The 14,633-nt window shown below is 41.2% G+C and overlaps 3 protein-coding genes across 5 annotated transcripts; 2 read left to right on the top strand and 1 right to left on the bottom strand.

The window, feature by feature from the left end:
• The first annotated feature begins 26 nt into the window (after window positions 1-26).
• Window positions 27-1,536, top strand: LOC117143558 (26S proteasome non-ATPase regulatory subunit 13). Its single transcript, XM_033308300.1, has 4 exons — window positions 27-242; window positions 298-411; window positions 465-995; window positions 1,057-1,536. Exons 1-4 carry the CDS (start codon window positions 133-135, stop codon window positions 1,448-1,450), a joined length of 1,149 nt encoding a protein of 382 aa, XP_033164191.1. The 5' UTR covers window positions 27-132; the 3' UTR covers window positions 1,451-1,536.
• Window positions 1,537-9,693, bottom strand: LOC117143560 (glutathione-specific gamma-glutamylcyclotransferase 1). Of its 3 annotated transcripts, XR_004459618.1 has the most exons (6): window positions 4,547-4,671; window positions 3,915-4,406; window positions 3,086-3,121; window positions 2,310-2,388; window positions 1,717-2,243; window positions 1,537-1,659 (listed from the first exon to the last, which is right to left on the bottom strand). XR_004459618.1 is itself a non-coding variant. In XM_033308302.1 (5 exons), the coding sequence occupies exons 2-5, from the start codon at window positions 4,215-4,217 to the stop codon at window positions 1,807-1,809; spliced, it is 855 nt and encodes a 284-aa protein (XP_033164193.1). In that variant the 5' UTR covers window positions 4,218-4,406; window positions 9,397-9,693; the 3' UTR covers window positions 1,537-1,806. The 3 variants fall into 3 exon arrangements, 2 of the variants coding, with proteins under 2 accessions (XP_033164193.1, XP_033164192.1); XM_033308302.1 differs by lacking the exon at window positions 4,547-4,671 and adding an exon at window positions 9,397-9,693 and having other exon boundaries at window positions 1,537-2,243; XM_033308301.1 differs by having other exon boundaries at window positions 1,537-2,243.
• Window positions 9,694-11,385: 1,692 nt separating this feature from the next.
• Window positions 11,386-13,706, top strand: LOC117143557 (spaetzle-processing enzyme). Its single transcript, XM_033308299.1, has 6 exons — window positions 11,386-11,511; window positions 11,652-11,747; window positions 12,157-12,324; window positions 12,384-12,530; window positions 12,586-13,165; window positions 13,230-13,706. Exons 1-6 carry the CDS (start codon window positions 11,496-11,498, stop codon window positions 13,627-13,629), a joined length of 1,407 nt encoding a protein of 468 aa, XP_033164190.1. The 5' UTR covers window positions 11,386-11,495; the 3' UTR covers window positions 13,630-13,706.
• The last annotated feature ends 927 nt before the right edge of the window (window positions 13,707-14,633 follow it).

The raw sequence follows: 14,633 nt of genomic DNA, 5'->3' as shown, positions 1-14,633 counted from the left end.
AAAAAACAAACGGCCACACAAGCGAGCTGTCAATGTGACAGCTGCGTCGGCGATTGTGATTTGCAATTTTTGTAGTTTGGGAATACATTAAACATTACATTTGGAATTAATTCAACACAAAGCGCAGTTGCGATGTCCAATCCTCAGCCGAATGTCACCGCTTATCTGGCGACCCAGAAGAAAACCACCAACAAAGAACTCGCCGCCGAATGGACGCTCATCGAGGAGCTCTACAATGAAAAGTTAGTTCTCTGCCTAAAATTTCAATTTTCCTCTTGTAATACAATTATGTTACAGACTCTGGAATGAGCTGACCATCAAACTGGTGACCTTTGTGCGTCACGAATCCTTGCAGGACGAAACGGCGCTGCTGCAGCTGTACCAGAACTTCCTGTCCACCTTCGAGACCAAGTGAGTCGGCTTCTGCAGATGACTCGGCAGTATCTCATGTTTTGTATTTGCAGAATAAACCCCTATGGCCTCATCCAGATTCTCGAGGTGGTGGTGGACAACATCGGTGACAAGAAGGAGGCCATCGAATTCTTGGAGAAGATGAAGGACAAGGTGAAGATCTGCGACGAGGCCGTTTGGGATCTGCAGGTGATGCAGGGTAATTTGTACCTCAGCAACCTGAACGATCTGAATGCCACCAAGAAGATCATTGAGGAACTACGTGATGTCCTGGAGGAAGCGGGTAATGTGACGCCCGTTCATGGCAAATACTACATGCTGGCATCCCAGTATTATCGGCGAGTGGGCAAGCACAGCGACTACTACCGATGTGGCCTACAGTTTCTGGGCTGCTCCTTGGATGAGTACCCCCGTGATCAGTGGGCCCAGCAGGCATTCTTCTTGGGTCTGGCTGCGCTCCTGGGCGATGGTGTCTACAACATAGGTGAATTGCTGGCTCATCCCATTCTGGAGTCGCTTAAGGGCACGGAAAATGAGTGGCTCATGGAGCTTCTTAAAGCCTTCAACACGGGCGATATTAACAAGTGTGTAGTAATAGCAATTTGATATCTGCAGTAACTAACACTACCTATTACTCCTGGACAGGTTTAATGATATGAAGAAAATCTGGTCCAAGATTCCCGATTTGGCTGCCCAGGAGGTCAAGTTGCGCCAGAAGATCTCCCTCCTCTGCCTCATGGAGATGACCTTCAAGCGCTCAGCCATTGAGCGAGCCATCTCCTTCACCGACATCGCGCAAGAGACCAAACTGCCCGCCAAGGAAGTGGAGCTGCTGATCATGAAGGCTCTGGCTTTGGATCTCGTCCGCGGCGAGATCGACCAAGTGGCTGGAGTGGTGAACATGTCGTGGGTGCAACCACGCGTCCTCAACCGCAGCCAGATTGTCGGCATGGCCAGCACTCTGGACACATGGATGGGCGCCATCACGAACATGGAGAAACTGATGGAGAATCGTGCCGCCGAAATCCTCACCAATTAGTTTTAGTTTCGCCTGATCTAGACGATCCCACATATTCCCATTTTGCGCGAATGCTTTTGTATTTAATTAAAAACCCAAATACTGTATTCACTTCTTTTCATATGTAATTTAACTCCCTGACAGTTGCGCGTAAAAAGTTTTTTGTGCTTAATCCTAGCTTATTGGCTAAATCAGATCACTTATGGAGGAGTTGCTGCTTATGATTAGGCCTAGGATTATTTACAATTTAAAGAAATACGTCGAATTTGGCAATAGACTCTGGTTACCTAACATGCTAAAATGTCAATCAATAATTTGGAATTTGCTGTAGCAAAAAACGCGACCTGCATACCACTCGGCCGCCAGCACAGCAGCAATCAAATGTTCAGGCAACGCAGCTTGGTATCGGGCACACGGGATGTGAACTCGAACGATGGCGGGCGGCGGATGTCCTCGTGCGAGTCGCGGCGTATCCTATCTGGATTGCGGCCCATCACAGACGACAGAGGTATTTGGCGGCGGTACAGTTCCCCTAAAACCAATCGCTCCAGCTCGAACAGATGATCGTCCCTCACGCCGGGAATCTCCTCGTGCATGAACAGGGCCAGGCGCAGCAGGTACTCGGCATTGTGTCCGCTGGGACCGCGGCAGGATACGATCTGCTGGGCAATCTCCTCCACGGGGTCATCGCCCAACCAATGGATATTCTCTGGCGTGGCCACATAGACCAGTACCTCGACCGCCTCGCCGCTAAAGGGCGTGTCCTGTGAGGCGACGCGCGGGAAGAACTTGGTATCGATTGTTGCATAGCCACCTGTTGGAGTCATCGTGGGTTAGCTCAAATGTTGGTCCCTACTACTCTCCTGTTCGATTTACTTACCCAGGGTGCACTCGCGCTGCTTGAGATAATCCAGTGCCGTGCTGCCTGTTATTCTGTAGGCGCAGCCCCAAGTGATTCCCTGCAATCAAAAATGGGAAATGTATATTTAATAAAATACACGAAAACATGTGGTTCACATAGATCTAAAAATATTTAAAGCGTTCGCCCAGCGCGGGTTTTGAACTCGTATCTTTCGGATCGGGGGTGTGCTATTCATATCGCGCTCGGTTATGCTTATAATTCCCAACTCGTTTTCCCGCTGATGGCGCGCATAAATAGCGCTGATAGCAGTATATGTCGTGCCGGTTTGAGTCTTCCATGCTTGTCTCTCGGGGCCACAAAACGAGTTCCTGGTAACTCCACTGATAATGCCCTGGGCGAAAGTCCCCGGGCCTAGGATAGAAAGTATCAAGGTGTAAAACGTGCATCCATCATCCTGTGGTGGTGGTGCATTCGCCTATATTCTGCGGAATTTCGCCTGGCGTATGGATAAAGAGGATTTTATCCGAATCCTTACGCGCCAGGTTGTCTGCGGAAATCTGCCAGAGTAAATCTTAGATATGGACGAGTTGGTAGGACTCGCCGGGTTGGTGTTCCACACTTTCTCGGCCGAGAAACCGCCTACACAGAATGGGGCTTACATTGGGAAACTCGGACGGCGCACTCCCTTTTTTATTACATACATATGTATAATGTATATCATATCATATACATACATATGTATGTATGTACATATAACCTCCCCTTTGGAATCATGATCTTTATACTTTACTCACCTCTTTGTCCTCAACGAGCGTTGCAACACGTCCAGGCTGTAACAAAGAATAAAAGTACACATTAGCACTGGGCTGTATTTTATACACTTTCGTTTGTGGAGCTTGTGTATTCATCGCCTGCACAAAGACTTGGGGGCTATTTGTTTACCTTCTGTATATGTGCATTATTTACGACATTGCACATGTATATAACTGGGGTTATACATACATATATGGACCTTGACTTATTTCGAAATTGTTGACATTTGTCGCGATCGCAGGGAAAATAGCCGCGTAAGGGATTTCAATTTAAATTTATTACTATTTATTTTCATATTACATTTTGCCTTCGTTCTTCTTTTTTACTTGAAAATGCTTAGATTACAAGCATGCAAATATTTAATGACCTCAATTAAGCATCAAAAATGATAAATACTATTACTTCTTAATATACGAAAATATTCCCATTTGGATTCCAAACTGGTTCATACTCCGAAACGAATTGATATCTAGTCGAAAGGGGCCTGTCCTGCCTCGATTAGCAAGCAAATCACTTATGTTAATTGAAACACAATCTGTATCTTAATTGGCAGTCGCTCTAGACACTGGTAAATGCTAATTTCACTTGTTGTTCGCCATTAGCCAAACACAACTGATAACGCGCGACGAATAGATAACGCGTGCCTGATCACTTTTTGCTCGAACTGAAAACTGGCAACTGTTCAAAACAAACAGCGGAGGTAATAAAATAATTACCAGATCACCACCACTAGTTGTTGGGTAAACACACGAGAAAAACATCAACAGACGCGGACCAGACGTGTCTAAATCCATGGTTTATCCCACCTACCTTCTCTTCACAGCCGCGATGCGTGACGTTGCCCTGCCAGAAGCGTCGAACATATCCTCGGATATATCCCGTAATGCACTTGGTGTAGTTGAAGCCAGGATGCCAGCACAAGGATCCGTAACCGAAGACCCAGCAGGCGGGCTCCGAAGGTCCAGCATTGTTATTGTTACTGGGACGATTCTCCTGCTCGTTCTGGTCATTGTTGTTGCTCTCCTCCGCCGCCCCCAACTGGCCATTGGTAAAGAGATCTTTGAAATGGGACGGCACCGCCGCCGGCTGGCGATGACCACTGAAGTGAGCCATGTTTGGTAATAAGAAATGCGCTCCGAATTCGAGTCCTTCACTTTTCTGGGCTTTCGATGTGTTATGTCTGCGGCGCCTGGCTGAGATCGGGGCTCCTGAGGCTGCTAGCTGGACATTCTGGTGGCTGTAGTCTCCGGCTTCTAGGCTAACATTGCTCGCCGACCGTTGGCTCCAAGTGCAATTGAGATTCTGTGGATGGCCAGGGCAGAGTGATGATGTTACATAAAACTCGAAATTTTGCTTAACTATCTATAATTAACTATCTGCGATGGGTGCGAAACCCAGGGAATAATTTTTTAGCTCAAGCTGAAACTTGAAACCCGGCTTACTTGTAGGTGGATTTCTACGTATGCCCAGTGTTGTGCTGTGCTGTTTGCAAATTTTCTGTATTCCCGTTTGATCTACACTTATTTTAGCTGGGTAGTGTTTTTGCGCCGTATACGACCAAATAGTTCCGCGAGCCAACGGGAACTAAACCGCCCAACGCGAAAACCGAAAACATTTCCAACGCGCGCCGACGTTCGCGAAGAGGAAGACCGACACAGAGAGGCGGCAAGTAAAAAAAAAATAAAGAAAAAAAATAAAAATGTAAAATAAATATTTATGACGCTCTGTCTGACGACTCCCAAGACTTATCTATAGGTTTGAATGTGGCGAACAAGTATTTAAATCGCCTCTCGCCGCGACGCTCTCACTCTCTTTTTTTGTTCAGTCTAGTTTCACTATCAACCGAGAATTATGGCTAAATCTTGGGGCCTTGTATTAAGGTAAAGGTAAAGGTGACTTGCTGGCCAAACACGTCCATAAATAATGCAACAATTAAATAAAGTCAAATATTTATATACCTTATAAACGGTAAGTAATAACCGATCGTATAATGACCAAGCTGGAAATGAGCTGCGTGACGAGGAAAACCCCTTGAACTGAAGGATCAGCAATAAATTCGAGCATTTAATAATTATAAATATATAAATGCCGCAAATTAAGAAATGATTTTGGAAATTGCCAATCATGGGCCATAAAGATCTTAGTCGCCTTAATATTTATTAACAAAACCATTGAGACAGAAAGAAAAGGCCGCAAAAAAAATCACTTCAACTGATATTTATTGCTATTTGCTATGATGTTTAATATTGTTGTTTTCCCGCATTTTCCTGATTCCAAGGAATAAATCATGTCTGCTTGGTAACAGGCAACTGTTTTAACACCAAATTGTAACTAACTATTACAGCGATTAGATGAAAGCCAACAAGCTGCGACTCATTTTGATAAGATTGTGAATTGATTTATAGCCCTTCTAGGATTGTATTATTGCAAAATAAAGATCACTTTTTATTTATATTATGCTTGGAAGCATTTCCCCCGCGTCCAAAGTCTAGATCCAAGTGCACTTTACGATATTATCGCAAAGTATTTCTATCTGTTGTTATTTTTATTTATATACAAAGCCATTTAACGCGTTTGCACCAAGCGACTTAATCTTTTAAAATGGATTGAAGAATGGTCGTGTCCCAAGATAAAGCTCTATCTGCTTAGCACTATTTTGTTTTTGAGTTCATTCCCCGTCTTAACGTATCTTTATTCTCAGAAGAGCATCTATAGTTCTTCATGTTGAATACAATATCCATTTAAGTTTTACTTTCGCAAGTTCAAAAAGGGGAGAGGAAAGCGGGGTAGCATTTTTATTAAATATGTGTGACCAATCTTCTCGCTTTGCTAACTACGCTGTTGCCCATGACCAAATACATATGTAGAAATATTTTCAAATGGCCCACGGTACGTATACTTGATTTTTATGCTTGCATCAGTGTACACAACGAGAATGTATATCGGTAAAATGTAGTGATATTTTGAAAAACAAATTAATAAATTCAAAACAATCAGTCGCGCTTCAAATAATTTTGTTACCTTCGATTAAATATTTTCTGAATTTCTAATATTTTTGAAGATGTGTGGAATTCGGAATTATTATCTGTGTAGGGCCCTGGCTGCCATACCATCGTATCGTGATGGCTCCCATTAACAAGGCATGCTCGATATATCAGCGTAACAATGTATGTATGTCTGTATGTACATTTGTACTCTCGTGCGCATATTTGTTTGTATTTTTAGCTATTTTATTTCGCGTGTAGCACTTATACTCATGCATATGTATTGGGTACATATATGAATAAACTTAAACATTTCGCACACTTTGTTTTGATTGCCGCCTTTCCGAAATGCCGAAGGAATTTCTAAGTAGTTGTGAGCTTTCTGTTTTCATACGCTGTTTCTAAATACCAGTCTTTTTTGTTGGATTTTTATATTTGCTGGTGTATTTTTAATCATTTCATCTTCTTCTTCGGGTTTCGATATATTTTAGCATAAATAAATTGACCCAAAAACAGGCTGGATGATGGAAAATTACCGAAAACAAGTTCAAAAACCTTAAACGCACATCCCCACGCATACACATGTATGTATGTATGTACGTAGATGCTTACGACATTTCACATCCTCAAAAGCACAAACACACACACACACATACACGTTCACATGAGACTTTTCTTTGCACCACACAACTTGGTTACGTATACGCAGCGTTGGCCACTGCTCGTTTGCCAAATGAAAAACGCTCCGAAATCGACTCGCTACACATTTCTGGGTCCTTGATACTGAACTTTTTTCATTGTGAAAGTTTTTTGCCAACGGTTCAAGGTTAGCAAATTTTTCTCAAAAATTGTTTATACAGCAATCTATAGTTCCTATCGCTCGTGTATGAGAGTGGGGTAGTAGTTGTTGGTCTGCAGGTCCCCAGAAAGAGGGCAAGTTACAGTTTTTTGTTTTTTTTTTTTTTTGCTTCGGGTAACAGGCGCAGAGCACACACAAATTCTGGGCTCCGTTAGCTATGTATGTACATACATAGAACGCCTTAAGCCCATTGATATCACAAGCACATGTATGTATGTATGAATGTACATCACATACGAGTGTACGTTTTTTAGGGGGGCATAAAAGTGTATCTTTGTGGCGACAGAATGAAATTCGTCGAAATCAACAAAGCACACGAACCCACATACACAGAAACACTCCATCCAGATGGGCAAACCAGGCGTTTTTTGGATCAGGGCTTAGCACTTTTGGATGGGGATTTACGTGCAGCTGACTAAATTTCTGTCTGGCTTATCTCATATGCGATTCGCTCATTTAGCTTTCATCACCCGGCGAATAATCACAATTGAGATTGACAGGGTGTTAAATGGACTGAATTAGGTGATCTAAGGTTCTTAATAGTCGGACCTAATTCAAAAAATACAGCATGTTACTTAATAACACGCCCCCTTAATATGCTATAATGTCTCCATCGTTTGTTTCATTAAGCCTTAAACTTATCTATTTATTGGATTCCATATTGCTTTCAATCCTCTAAAAAATACCACTCATAAAAAATCCTTAGTCATTTTATTAATTACATACACTACTTACGTATTATTATCTGGTACTCTTTTAAAATCAAATTTAACACACAAGCCTCCTGAGTACTAATTTATTTTGCTGCCTGATAGAATTCGTACAGGCACTTGAGAACTAAATAATAAACCCGGCTACTTGGCTTAGCACTTCTAATTAAACAATTAAAAATATATTTTATTTTATTGTGCGCTAACGTGGCTAATAATTCCACATCTGTTGCTTTTTCCCCTCTGAAAATTATCAAATTTATTTGACGTGGGCCTAGACTACTTTTTATTGATAAATAACCAACCAAGCAGACTGCAAAAACTCGAGTGTGTAATTTACAATCGCGCGTTGGCGGTTGCTATCGCCATATACTCTTGCTAAAATGATAAGAGTTCATTCCGACTTGGTCTTCGCGACGAAAGGCCTCTGATAAGGGACTATACGGTATGGTACCCCCTCGATAGAGAAGATTAGACGTGTGAACTACAGCCAACCGGCAGATTAAAGAGTTCGCCAGACAGTCCGGTTGAACAAAAGCCCCGAAAGGTAAACAACTTTTCCTGGCGCGGAATTTTGGTATATCAATTAACACATCTGGCCTAATTTTTTCGCTATATGAAGAACCGAGTAAAACCGACCTCCTAATACCTTCTTTTGCGCATTCTATCCCATCCTGTTGGCTAAATGGGCATACACGTGTTGCTCTCTTATTCGCAGATTTTTCTTGTTTATTCAAAACTACAGACTATTTTTAAGCACACAGCTTATATTTAACTTTAATCATGTTTGCTGTATGCATTCAAAGATATATTTAGCAACAAGAAGCAGCATTTGTGAGGAAGTTTGCTCTAAGATGAAGAAGTAAATGATTGAGTGTAAATACGTTCAGTTTTAATCAATATTTGCTATACTTAAGACACTTTTTGAATTTATTTACTTTTGTTTTTTATTTATTTTTTCTAAACACAAAAAAACACACGTCGCAGAATATGTATAGCAAAGCCGAAAGCCCAAAAGACATGCTATTAAAGTTAAATAATTTTGGAATGAATAATGCAATCTAAATATGGAAAAATATTTTAAATTTCGGGTGTACAAGGCACGTGCCAAATACTGAGACTTACTTACTGATAGGGTAACAGGGTATTATAGGGTATAATGCAATAACTAAAATTTTGCAGAAAATCGTTATGTGTTTCAAATATATTACTTTCATATCATAGCAAGTTTAAAATTGGCATTTCTTTAATCATATGTTAATATATGTATAAATTTCACTTGTTTCGCTGATTTCTAAATGCATTTTCACCACTTGCATCAACGGATTGCATGCACAGTGACTGGGCAATAAATTAAGCTATTTAATGTAAATACAAGGAGAGTAAGCAAAGACGAAAATAAATTGAAATACGATTTGAATTAAATGAGAGGGAGGATGAGGGTGTGAGTAGGAGAGAACAGGCTGAGAGCGAGAGAGCGAGCGAATTATAACGGAGCGCAGGAAACAACAACACACATACACACACACACACCGATAAGGCAGAGTAATTACAGCAACAAAGTGTTGTAAGTAAACAGCAAGGTAAATAGGCGCGAACGAGATAGTATATGCACGTGTTGACACTGAAAGCTCCCAACTTGGCACACTGACACACATATGAGCCTACATAGCAGCTATGTTTGTATGCACGTACATCCGATCTCTCCAAATGCAACAATTTGATGCACAATTACCCACCTGTCCATTTAATACCGCTTCCACAGGTGCAATGTTGGCGTTCACGAGCGTTCATTAATTTTATGCTTATCAGTTTCCGTTCAATTTCTTGCACTACCCTCGATTTGTTTTCGGGTTTTATCAGCTTTTTTCATTCCGTTGCGCCATTCAGCGGAGCAACGAAAACACTAGCATTTCGCACTCGTCGCGCGCCTTGTAATGAAAACAATAACAATAACACACGCGCCTTCTCGCTTTCACACTATCGCTGTGTCTCTTTCGCACTGACTGATGGAGCAGTGCGACCGTCTCCACCGACGGATCCAATGTAAATGCGAGAATTGCGCCGTTTTTTCGCTCTCAAATAATGCTCCAAGCTCCCCGTTCGCCGCCACCCCACCCTATCTTCAACTCTTCAGCGAATTTCGCTGAACGAGCATAAACGGTAAAATAATTACAGATTTCATTACAAACCAGTCCTGACAAAAGTACATACATACATACATATCTTATAAACTAGGCAATAAGTGTTTAATACAAGTTTTGAAGAACACAAAGGACATTGATGTTCAACAAATCACACTGAAGAAAATGTTATTTTTTCTTATTTATATGTAATTTAAAACTAGTATGTGTATATATTTTTTGAATACCTATGTAAATTAAACGTAATTGCTTTCTCGCATGATTTGGTTTTTGGTTTAATGCATAATCAGAATAAACAGACATACTTATTATTTTTTGACGGTGTAGTTTTGATATTGAAGCTCCTTGATGCTGCCCCACGCTCTCTCTCTTTCTCTCTGTCTCTACACCTTTCACACAGAAGCGCTCTCAACGCGCAGAGAAGAGATGTGAAGTTACGCATCTCCACTCTACACTCTCTCCACAAACTCACAAACATCCATTGGCTGACGTAATTCATACGCACTGTTGCCGCATGCAGCTCGATTTTATGAATGGAAAGCACGAAATGCAAAAGCAACAACCTCAATTGCCACCTGACAACAGACAAACTGAACAACAGGTGGAATTGGAGAACTTCGATCTTAATTGCTCTAATTGGAAAGTGATGTGCCGCATGTTCGATTGCCAAGCTGCTGACTGATGGCAAAATAACAACCTTCAGTTCAGGTGTTACCTTGGTAAAAATAGACACGCACATACATACAACTGATAAGCGCATGCACTAAATTTCGTTGAAATTGCGTCAGTTGAAAGCTGTGCAACTAATGCGGAGTTTTCATGCATATCCCTTGTATCAGACAAACTAAGTTGCAAACGTACATAAATATATGCCAACTATAAAAAAGAATTAAAACATTACCTTAAAGTGGCCTGATACAACTTAATTTTTTTATTTATGTATACATATAATCATAACGGTTCGTAGGTAAAATGCCTTAATTAATACAATTTAAATTCAACCGCCAGATTTTTTGAAAATAATTATTACGTTGCCGGCCATCCAAATAAAGATTTAAGAGCGCCATCTGTTGACTGTGCTTTCTATACGATTGGAAACACGCCCTCTATGTGTGGTATCTTAAATATTATTTTACAAATTGTAAACAAATCGTCAAACAAATACAAGAAAATAGATTCATCCTTGGTTTAGTTTTGACCAAATGCTCACGAACTAGACTTCTGCATGAACGTACTCATTTCTTGCTTTACAGAACTGCACAGAAGTGCAGTGTTCTGAAAACTATGTTAATGCTCCATATCTGTGTTTTTTTATCTGGTACACAACACTAAAAATTGATCAATTATTAATGTAGGAACAATCCATTTCCAATCCATGGTTTTTATTTATGTATATTTACTTAATGGGTACATTGCCGACGTTTTCACAAATCGGATAAGGACAATCTCATGCTCTGAATCATAAGTCATCAAATACATACTTTAGTTGTTTTGAGTTCGTAATCAGACAGCGCCAGAGATCCGAGTTAGTTGACTGCCGGCAGTGCTCTCGATCATACGCATAATTGTTATTATATATGAGTGAAAAGTTTTTAAATTAAGTACCCGCCATCACTTTGCTTTCCAAAACAATACATTATTCGGAGAGATAATTGACCTTATATGGTCATGTGCCCAAGATCAGTGCTGCTTTCATGATCGAAACACACAGTTAGTGAAAATTTTTGTGTTTAAAATTCTCTTAATAACACGCCAGTCCAGTTTCTCAGCTTGAGCTATGACTCAATTTATGTTTCCCAGAATATATATATATTATACATTTTTGCTGATGGTCTAACTTTCATCCTCAGAACACTCAAAGTTTGAACGTCCACATATTAACATGGTCAAAGTATCTGTTTGCTTTCTCATACAAGGGTTTCTACTGTTGCTGTCATTTGGGCATGGTACGAATAATTAAAAATAGTGTTGAAGTAATTTGTTTTTCAGTCAATTATCATTATTATTATTATCATTTTTAAAGCTCATTAAAGCTCAAAAAACTCAAGAAACTCAAAGCCGCACAAAAAGCGATCTCTTTTATTCTGTGCGCGTATTTCACGGATCATATTTTTTTCAGTTCAGTTACAGTTTTACAATAAATTTTCAAAGTGTCACGTCAATGAGTACTGTACACACCTTCAATCATGCGATCCCTTGAACTACTTTCTGCAATCGGAGGATATAGGTTGGGCCAAAGCAGCAATATTGCGGGACAAAAATTGTGCTTATGAAAGATACTGCTGCCGAAAGAAAGGTAAACGGCTGCCCAAATCGAAGTCTTATGTCTTTGTTTCTAATTTCGAACTTTACCAGCCTATGTAAAATCCAATGAAAAATGCACCATGCTCAATGAGTGTGCCCAGTTTCAAGGCCGGACGTGGACGATTAATATTTTGAAATCAATAATAAATAAAATATGTTATATCAATTCCGGACAGATATCTGTAGGAAAAAGGATCTACGTATACTGTCAAAGGCAAGGTAATAATGCTTTTCGGATAGTAACCGATCTACCAATCACTAATTCTTATCCCTTACAGAGATTTATAATCCTTGCCAATTCGATGAGATATGTAAAAGTCAATATAGCTGCCCTTCTTTGGGGCGTCTTCGGGGAACACAAAAATGGAAAAAAATATTAGCGAGCAGGCAATGCGGCCCTCATGCTTACTGCTGTCCAAGGCAGGGTAAGGAGCTACAAAATTCTTTTACTTAACCGCTTACTAATCGAAATAGTTATAGAATTTCAAGATTGTCCAGCCGATGAAAAATGCACCCGACGGGACAAGTGTCTTCGTATCCATAATACTACGTTGGAAGATGGGGCCCATTTACTGGTCAACAGACAGTGTGCCGTCGATACCGGAGCAGCAGCTTCGGATAAGCGGCACTACACCTGCTGCCCGGAACCAGGTAACGTTCTACCAAAGTCCTGTGGACAAGCTCCGGCTTCTTACCGAATGGCATATGGCACAGTGGCGAGGCCCAATAAATATCCTTGGATGGCCATGCTTATTTACGAGAATCGCAGACTGGAGACCTTGACCAACAACTGTAGTGGCTCCCTGATCAACAAACGCTACGTCCTGACCGCTGCGCACTGTGTGGTCAAGCCTATTAGTGTGCACCCAGACTTGGTGCTCAGGCGAGTGCGGCTGGGCGAGCATGACATCACCACCAATCCAGACTGCGACCTTAGAGGAAACTGCGCCGCCCCCTTTGTGGAGATCGGCATCGAGTATTTCAATGTCCATGAACAATTTTCCAACACCTCGAGCTTAGAAAGCGATATCGCCTTGGTGCGTCTTCAAACGCCAGTTCGGTGGGTATTGCAATATAAGGCATCATTTTCTGACCATTATGAACCAAGGTTCTTATTTCCTTAGATATACCCGAGAAATTCGACCGATTTGTGTGCCGAGAGATCCCATCCCCTTGCAAAAATCCCGATTGGAAATCGCCGGTTGGGGGGCCACGAGCCACGGAACATTTAGTCAGGTGTTGTTGCGCAACACCGTTTTTGAAAACAAGTATTACTGCCAAAACATGATGCCGTTCTTCCGCAATGAATCACAAATCTGTGCTGTTGGCCTCAATGGAGAAGACTCCTGTAAGGGCGATTCCGGAGGTCCCTTGATGATAACCCTTAATATTCAATACCGGGAGCACGTATATCTGGCCGGTATCATTTCATATGGAAGTGAGAATTGTGGAGATAAAAAACCAGGTGTTTACACAAAGACTGGAGCATTTTTCTCATGGATAAAGGCAAATTTGAAGCCTTGACGGAAACTCGAAAGATAAATGTTTATAAAATGTAGACAAGTGTATGGAAAATTCAAACAAGGAGGCAGTGAAATCAAATATGCACATATGTATTTTATTTTATTTATGGTATTTTATTGAGAAAACAATAAATCGAATTTACTCGATGATTTTGGTTTTTTAAACGTTCTGATTCCATTTTCTAACATTTTGCGTTCATAGCCCAGTTGACAGTATACTGCCGAAAAAAACACAGGCGATAATGATTAAATTTACAATTGGGATTATCGTGTGGCACAACAAATAGGCTTTGCCACCAAAATACCATCAGACCGAATCAAAACAAAGCATCCATCAAAGTACGGCAAGTTGGAAAAAAGCGAGCCGAAAATACAAAATGGAAAAAGCGGGGCGGGAAAAGTCGGAAAATGAAGATGGAAAGTGCTCGAGCAAACCACGGTCCTAAGACAAAAGATTTACAATATCGCTGGGGAAGATTTAAAGGTGATTTCCAAAGATATATATTGTGCCTGAGCGGCGATAAATAAACACAATTCTTTGACTATTTTTATTTCGGCCTCTCCTATTTTATTTATTTTTTGCTCAATTTCTCGGTTTTTCTCGGCCGTTGCAACTATAACTCAATGGAAAAGTGGCTGCCATTGATGCGATCTGTGGACGGGGGCGGATTTTCCACTAAATGTGTCACATTAACGAATTGTTCAGCTCCCCCCGAAAGCTAATTTATGCCCCCCCTTACTAATCGCTGGCCAGGTAAAATTCAATTTATTTGATTTGAACTAAGCCTTTCACAAACACGCTTCACATTGAGCGGAAAATCACGTTGAAAAACTCACGAAAATGAAAATGGGGGGCGTGGCCTGCGGCAGCGTCCTTCTGCCTTAGAGAACCGCCAATGTCGTCTTATGGCGGGGCGCCTCTAAAAATAGGAACCACTCGAGAGCCGCCACTCAGCCACTCAAAACGCAGCAGCATCCGCACTCCGAGAGGATCGCGAGCACATC

Source organism: Drosophila mauritiana, chromosome 3R, assembly GCF_004382145.1.
Source record: "Drosophila mauritiana strain mau12 chromosome 3R, ASM438214v1, whole genome shotgun sequence".
NCBI classification, from domain to species: domain Eukaryota; kingdom Metazoa; phylum Arthropoda; class Insecta; order Diptera; family Drosophilidae; genus Drosophila; species Drosophila mauritiana.
Note: the sequence above shows the minus strand (reverse complement) of the source record. Positions and strands in the feature narration are given on the sequence as shown.